General features: G+C 39.0%; 1 protein-coding gene across 1 annotated transcript in view; it reads right to left on the bottom strand.

Annotated features, from left to right (window-relative positions):
• Window positions 1–502: 502 nt before the first annotated feature.
• GAD2 (glutamate decarboxylase 2) overlaps window positions 503–8086 on the bottom strand; it is a 74356-nt gene continuing 66772 nt past the window's right edge. Inside the window, exon 16 of the mRNA XM_032848953.1 lies at window positions 503–4119. Within this exon, the coding sequence (XP_032704844.1) occupies window positions 3946–4119 (174 nt within the window). The 3' untranslated portion in view covers window positions 503–3945. The remainder of the gene's footprint in view (window positions 4120–8086) is intronic.

Genomic DNA, 8086 nt, shown 5'->3' with positions numbered 1-8086 from the left:
AATATTTGCTAGCGTTGTGACGTTATTATATTTTTAATTGTGATCATCATATTGAGGACTTTGTTTTGTTTTTAGGAGCCCTTAACTTGTACAGATTCATATAAAAATAATTTGGTGTTAGGGAGGATGTGGGGTGGGGGAATAGGTGAAAAGATGTTCAGTCTCTGAATCAGTAAATGTTGAAGCTAGGTGAAAACTTTATAAGAATTTGTTTTACTATTTTCTCTACTTTTATATGTATATGAAATTTTCCATTATAAAATGTTTTCTAAAAAAAGGACTGGATTAGCTTCAAGGATTGAAGCATGGGGGTTAAAACAATATCCTTCAAAAGTGACAGTAAGAGTGATGGCAGAAGTAAGAACTCTTTTTTTTCCAACAAAGACCCAAAGACCCTCAGACCTCTGTGAAAGGCAAGGGCCTTGTATTCAGGGAACTTGTTAAAAATGAGCTCCACAACAAGGCAAAATCAGAAATAAGCAAGCAGAGCCTGAGACGTGACCACATTTACACATTTATTTGGGTTTAGAGAGACAACACAGATAAAATACTTTGATCATACACAAGTTTATATTTGGTAAGAAGAACAGGTTGCCACGTGTTTATATGTTTTATTTTTTTCTGTCTTTAGTAAATGGCGTAATGTTGGGGAGATGTTGATGTCTTTCAGAAACACCAATTGGGAACAGTATTTTGGAGCACAAAACTAATAAATACACAGTGTTTGTACGTAGCATCTGAAAACAGGAGAGCACGTGCAAGATGATACCCACCGTGAGGGTCCTTGATTCCCTGTCCTGCTGCTATATTTACACCCTACTATATTTACACCAGAACATCCATGTCCTTAAGGAGTGGCTCCTACTCCAAACCCCAGTGGGGACAATACCTGCAATTTGGGCCGTTTGTGACACTCCATATGGGTCTCCTCTATTCTCGGAGATGAGCGGCGTTCCCCTTGCATTTTTGTGCAATCACACTGTTCTCAAAGGAGATTTCTCAGTAGGGAGCTTAACCGAGGGCATGTTCTCTATTAGAGCAGATGTGGAGGGCATACAGTTTAGCAGAGAGAGGGAGAGAGCGCGCACAGAACAGATGTGGGTGTTGTTCTCATAATATCGATACAGCTACCACACAGAAAAAGACATGTCAATAATATATTGTACAAGCTTTTACAGCAACACAGTTGATTTGCAACACTGTACAGTTCAGAGCTAAAGTGCACAACCCCAATCTGAGGTGACAAGACAGTACTATCAATATAAGGAAGGCAACACAATTTATACACACGATTGATTTCCTCTGCTTTCTTCGCAGCCTGTGACAGTACACAAAGTCAGTACTGTTTTTGCATCTCAGATAAAGACATACCACACCTTTTTTCAAGTATTTAAAAATAATGAACACAATATTGCTGAATAAATGAAAATGGCCATGCCAAATCTGATTAACCTAACCTTAGACTTTTCTAAAATTTGGAAAGGATGGTCCCACATAAAGGTCTTTGGCACGGGAATTTGAGCTAATGTTCACAACCACCTCCCTCCCTCTCTCTCTTCCAAGTAGATTACAGACCTACTTTAAAGAATATTTTATTAGACTACTGGGACCTATTAGGCTTTTATTTACCTCCTTTGCTGGATTGTGGTTGGCAGGAATTTCACTGCATAGAATTGAGCAAGACTCCCAGCCAACTTGGGGAAGGATCTGGAAGGGACAGGGAGAGGGGAAAACAACCTATTTGTAAAAATTATTTTGCTGGAATTTCATACACAGGTGCAAATGCTTCTCCTTTAAAATTCCATCATACTGTCAAGTTAAAAAGCAGCAGCTTCTCATAGAGGATCTGTACTGCAAGGTATAGCATCCTAAAGTTGAGAGGCGTCTATCTATGTCAGGGCCCTGGGCTTCACTGTCTTCTCCAAGCAGGACAGTGGGTTTGACAGTTAGTGTCTCTGCCTCTGAGGTAGGACCTTTTGGCCTGAGGCTCCAGATAGATGGGCAGCTATGTGCTTAGTCTCAATGGCCCATTTCTAGAAAGGAAAGGGATGCTTGGCCATGAGACATAACCTAGAATGGGAGGCTATTCCTTCATGAAATTCTGGGGCACAGATAAAAGTTTTCTCCTAATCATCATAGAGAACCCATTTCCTTCCTAGACAGGAAGGACCCAAACCTATGTTCCTTTCAAGTGTCAGTGTTTTTGGATATAATGTGGGAGAAAGAATGTAGGGGCAAGCTCATGCAGATTCCAGATGGTTGGATCTTGTGGTTATATTATAGGCCATTTCTTTCTTTCTTCTCTTGTATACCTATAGTCTTTCTAAGGTACATATAGAAAGAAGGAATATTCTAAGTTGCTACCTGCAGTCTGCATAGATGAGTCTGTAGTCATCTCACTAGTACTTGAAACCCGACAAACTGTGGTCCCACAAATATCTATGGGAGCTCTTGTTAGCTTGGGTCTCTCCATCAGGTTTTCAGGGGAAGAAGAATGCTTTAAAATATTATCCTGAATTCTAAGGATCTTACTATCTCTGTATATTCTGGTCACTTTGGATCTTGATGAGTGGCAGATAAAAGAAGGTCCTAGGATGCTGTCTCAAAATTTCAGGTGAGGAGACCACTTCATGAGAGGAAAATAACCACCCATGGGATAGAAATTAATTATTTGGGATTCCAGTGATTGGGAGCCCAGCAGGAGAGAACTTTTGTGGGTAGGAGAGGGGAGGGAATGGGAATAAGCAATTACCTAGGAGGTAAATGACTCCTCCCTGGACAGTGACAATATGGTGCCCAGGATGACTTCATTGTTCTCACACAGAGATCTCTTCTCTCAAGGCCGAGTTTAATTTTCTGGGCTCACCACCTTCTGGAGTGTGCGTCATTTCTTTTTGTTCAGGCTGATTAGATTTTATTTTTATTTTCCCTAATTAATCCAAATGACCTAATAAAAGAATACGGTTTGGGAAGATGCCTCAAGAATGGGCATCCACCTTCTGTTCAAAAGCTGAACTGGAAAGCAGAGTCCAAACAATTACCCTAGTTTTAGTCTAAGATGAAGCTTGGCTTTTCATGCTTACTGAGTGGGTCTACTCAGGGTCAACTGGGCAGAAAACTCAACTGAGAAGAGAATCATTTTGTCAATCTGGTCAGTCATTTTAAAGAACCTACAATATTCTTTTGTGTTTGTTTTGTAATACTAACTTTAGAGATATGGTAAGCCCTCACACGAATAGAAAGAAGGCATCATACCTTTTAAGAGTTTTGTGGGCCTATGTTTCAAAATAACTTTACTCAGTGTTTTATTGTGCCTCCATTAAAAGAAAGAGAAAAAAAAATCTGGCTTAGTTTTTATATCTGCCCCTGCAGTTTGTATAACCCATATAAAATAAAAATCTATATGTTACAAAATAGGATTTCTTTTTAATATATATATTTTCCTTTTGTAAAATTATATGTATTTAAATACATTTGAAATGTTGCTATAGGTAAATTAGAAATTTTTTTTTCTAATACTATGAAAAAGGCAAGAGTTTGTATTGTCAACATACATTTTATATGTACTTTTTCCTTTGGACTGCACCCCAAAGAACCTTTTAGGATTCAGGGGCAATTTGGCACTATTCAATCCTACTACTCTGAAGTGAAAATAAAGCTTGATTTGCATACTATATTAAAAGTAAGGGAAGTAGTTATAACAATTTTAAGCTTTTCATTATTGATTAGAACACAGCCTTTTGTCACTAATTTTTAGAGAGGTATTCTAAATTTAGGAAAGGATTTTTAAAAGGAGCAATGTCTTGGATTTTTAAACTGTACTCTACTTTGACACCACAATATAGAAATAGATTTACTTTGGAACAAACTACAAATACATTCACACAGTTTGTAACAACTTATTTGTCTACCTAGAGAATTGAAACAGCTTAGTGAGCTATGTTATTATAAATCTTGTCCAAGGCGTTCTATTTCTTCAATCAGGAAGTCAATGTCTTGGTGAGTTGCTGCGGGGTTTGAGATGACCATGCGGAAGAAATTGACCTTGTCTCCCAAGGGCTGGTAGCTGACCATTGTGGTCCCATACTCCATCATTCTGGCTTTAATCACTGGGGCCACCTGTGGGAGAGACCAGAGCCACATGGTGATCCCTGGGGACTCTTCCTCTACTAAAAGAACCCAATATCAAGTAGCATTTTTAGTTTTTAAGTAAACAACCAGACTCATATTTGTTTCCATTAAAGGAACTGTCCCCAAGGTTTTGTTTTTTGTTTTTTTTCTGTATCAGAGCACTAGGATAATTTAATACATCCAAATTCTTGAAGGTGATAAGATGAGTGATAAATGATAGGCTCTCAGGTGCTTGCCCCCTCATCCTTGACCTTGTGAAAAAGAAAACTGCAGACCCCAATAGAGTCCTGCTAGGCCACATCACCAACCCTGGGCTTTATACCTAACCCAACTGCACTTTCAACTTCCCCCAGGAATATACTCTTAACTGGTCAGTAAGGAATCCTCTGGTCAGCACCAATATGGTACTTAGTCCCATGGCCCCTCCCCATCCCCCAAAGAAACATGAGGTAATCACCTCATAAGACCCTTTTCCCCAAAGAAAGATGAGCTCACCCAAAATAATTCTCTTTTCTGTTTGTGACTTCCTTGTCCTGCCTTTAAAAACCTCTCCCTTTCTATAACCCCTTGGAGCTCCCATCTACTTCCTAGATGGGATGCTGCTTAAAGCCAATTAGATCTTTAAAACATACTCAGTTGAGTTTTTTTATTTAACAACTTGTAGTTATGGATTTGGGAGAATGGGAAGAATTGGGTATTGGTTCCAAGGCTAAATGGTTTAGCAATATAACATTTTCAGGGAGGCCTTTTTGTTTTTTTCCTCAGTAGATGTAAAAACACTGGAAATAGAACATAGCGCAGAGAATGGTTACCAAGAGATAAGTCTCAATCTCCAGTGATGTCTGAAAATAAGCAGAATTTTGAGGCCTTAAAGCACTTTTCTTTCTTGAGACCCTAAAACCTTTGTTTCTTTTCATTCTCCTTTTGCACTATCTCAGTTTGTAAGATTTTTTGAAATACATTCCTTAATCATGATGGAGATCAGCTGAAGCCAAAAGCAGAACCCACAAAGACTTAACATTACAGACGAGGATCACAGGTGAGATTTTACCCCATGTATGCCGGAATGATTATAGCGTCAGTAGTACTCTGATGACTGTGTAGGAGATGAAGTTCAAACTCTTGAGCTCAGTGCAAAGGTATTTTGTCCCCCAACTCTGGGAACTCATCTTCCAGTGCTCACTAAAATCAATCTTCAACTCTGACAAGATGTACAGTCAAAATCCCTTGAATATGCCATGTATATTTTTCTCCCTTCACACTTGTTCTCAGTCCTACTGTGTCACACATGTTGTCTTGGCCCCGAGTCCCCCTTCTCTCCCATGTCACATCCTACACAAGACTCCCCACAGACTTACAACCACGAAAAAGCCTTTCCTGACTCCCCTAGTCCAGTAGCATCTTTTCTCTTTTAAGTGGTAAACACATGATCCTTACCCATAGCATCTGTTTATAGACTATTTCCTTGTCCTATTCCTTAATTGGAATGTAAATACATACATAGAAAAGGAATTCCAAATCCATGTGTCTGTAGGAATTTCAGGAAGAATCACATAACTATTCCTTAATTTTTATTTGTGTAATAAATCATGCTTATTCTTTACAACTGATTAAAAACAAGGTATGATAATGCTTTACTCAGTGAATTAAACTCTGATTCCATTTTCATGGGCAATCCAAGCAAAACCAGATAGAAATGGTATTTATTATTAAAGACAATCATCTCTAACTTTTCAGATAAATCAAATCAAATCAAAGGTCAAAAATTTAAATAGTAACAGTCATCATCCCAAACAGGTTTTGGTATAAAGTCAGATCAAATCCCTTCAGTTGCTGAAGCTAGCTGGCTTGGAGAAATCACAGCTGTCTAAACACATATGACTTTTGGCTGCTTCCAGAAAATGTAGATGAACTAAAATTAGCAGGAACATGGAACATCTACTTCATTGCATAATCACTAATTGCAAGTACAGAAGGAAAATAAGAGTCTGACTCTTCTGATGAGTCTATAGCATTTTCTCTTATTTTGAGATGTTGTCTTTTGATCTCATTCTTGGATTTGTTGAATAAAGATAGTCAGGAAAGAGAGGCTACATGTTGAAGGTTTCACAAAAGACCTCAGCAGAAGCTCTTGGGGCTGCTTTATGAGTTTTAGGATGTCATTTTCTCCCTTGTGTCATGAGATTTTTCAATCCCTTAGAAAACAACAACCAGAGAACTATCCCATAATTTGAATCCACTTTTTTTTTTTTTTCTTCTCCCAAGAGATCTCAGGTTAAAGTCACGGAGTCATGGAAATGTATTTTTTCACTATGTATCACAAAACCTTTCTGTTTCAAAATCTTGGAATCATGAATGAAATTTGTGGAAAAATGAAAAAGCAGATGATCTATTTTATTTTACCTCCACTGTTTTCCCTCTGGGATTGTGTGTGTGTGTGTGTGTGTGAGTGTGTGTGTGTGTGTGAAGATTTACTGGTCCCTAGACATTATACTTTAAGCGCTTTGTACTTAAGAAGAAGCTTTTGTGTGACTCTGAAAAATTACTGATATAAATAAACAAAAGTTAAGCCTGATATTTTATGTGGTTGTATTGTGAATTCCAACTCTGACTTGCTGAATTCTCTATCTTGAAAATGGAATCCCAGAAGAGGAAAAAATTAAGAGAACTCACTTTGCAATCCCCAGACTTTCAAATTTGAATTACCAACTGTATAAAAATAATTGACTTATATTCTCATGGCTCTCCCCAAGAAATTATCTCCATTCCCATCGTAGTTTATGTGATTTGCTAAAACCTGAGAGGCATCTGGAGAGAGCTGTATTAAAATGGGGGGAATTCAGAGTTGATTTTTGCACAGAAAGTGATGGGAAACCTCACTTTCTGTTCTGTTTTCTCATCTTGCCCCATCCCTCAGCCCAGCAATAATGAATTGATTCAACAATTGAAATTGGCCAGATTATTCCATGGACTCTGTCTGGTCAGTGGGTTCATAAAAGAGGTAAAGCCTGTAAGAATGGAAACATCTAATTTTTAACTAACTTGTTAAACAAAATTAGTTATGGGTAAGATGATACATACTATGGAGAAGCCACATCCTAAAACCTCAGGAAAAAAAATATTAATTCTTTCCTGTCAAATGACAACAGGCCCCTTGTTGCCTCCCTAGCATCTTCTTCAATGGGACCCTCACCCTGCCTCCCTCCCACCTCTTGAGCTTGATTTCTGGGAATGAGCAAATGAGCCAACTTCACTAACACTTCAGACATGACCATGACCCCTTCTACCTAGACACATGCACCAATAGATCCCCGTTCTAGAAGCTTTCTTCCATACATTCCTCTAGGTCAGTGGCTCTGAGGCTGGGCTGCACCTTGGGATCACCTGGAGAACTTTTAGAACCATTCCCAAGCCCGTCCAAAACCAACTGGATTAAATTCTCAGGGTTAAGACCTGGTCATCGGTGTTTTCTATAAAACTTCAGGCTGACTCTAGTGTGTGGCCAGGATTGCAAACCATTACTCTAATTTGGAAGATTGACTGAAACACCTTAACCATGCGTCGGTTTCCTCCTGAGGAGGGTCTGATCCTGGATTGTCTCCTGGCAGGTGTTCACATTTATAAGCCTTTCTGGAGGTTTTAAACCACACAAAATCCTGCTGTTTGACATAGAAGGAAATGAAGTATTCGGAAAGGTCAGTGAGGCAGCCCAGCCTTCTTCACAGTGGGGGAGAGGGCCTCCCCTGCTCCTGGCAGCGACTGGAAGAAGTCCCCTTCTTTGTGATAAATGGAAAACCAATGAACCAACTAACCCAGCCTCTGAGATCCAAATAGACATAATCATCCCTGGTTTCCTATTCCTCAACACTGGGATATGGTCCCACATTTACCTCCCTTCAAGATTCTCTTTGGATACATCGTAAACCAAATTCACCCGTGTGTAAATGATGAGACC

This window comes from Lontra canadensis, unplaced genomic scaffold (genome assembly GCF_010015895.1).
Source record: "Lontra canadensis isolate GAN:19392208 unplaced genomic scaffold, GSC_riverotter_1.0 scaffold215, whole genome shotgun sequence".
NCBI lineage: Eukaryota > Metazoa > Chordata > Mammalia > Carnivora > Mustelidae > Lontra > Lontra canadensis.
Note: the sequence above shows the minus strand (reverse complement) of the source record. Positions and strands in the feature narration are given on the sequence as shown.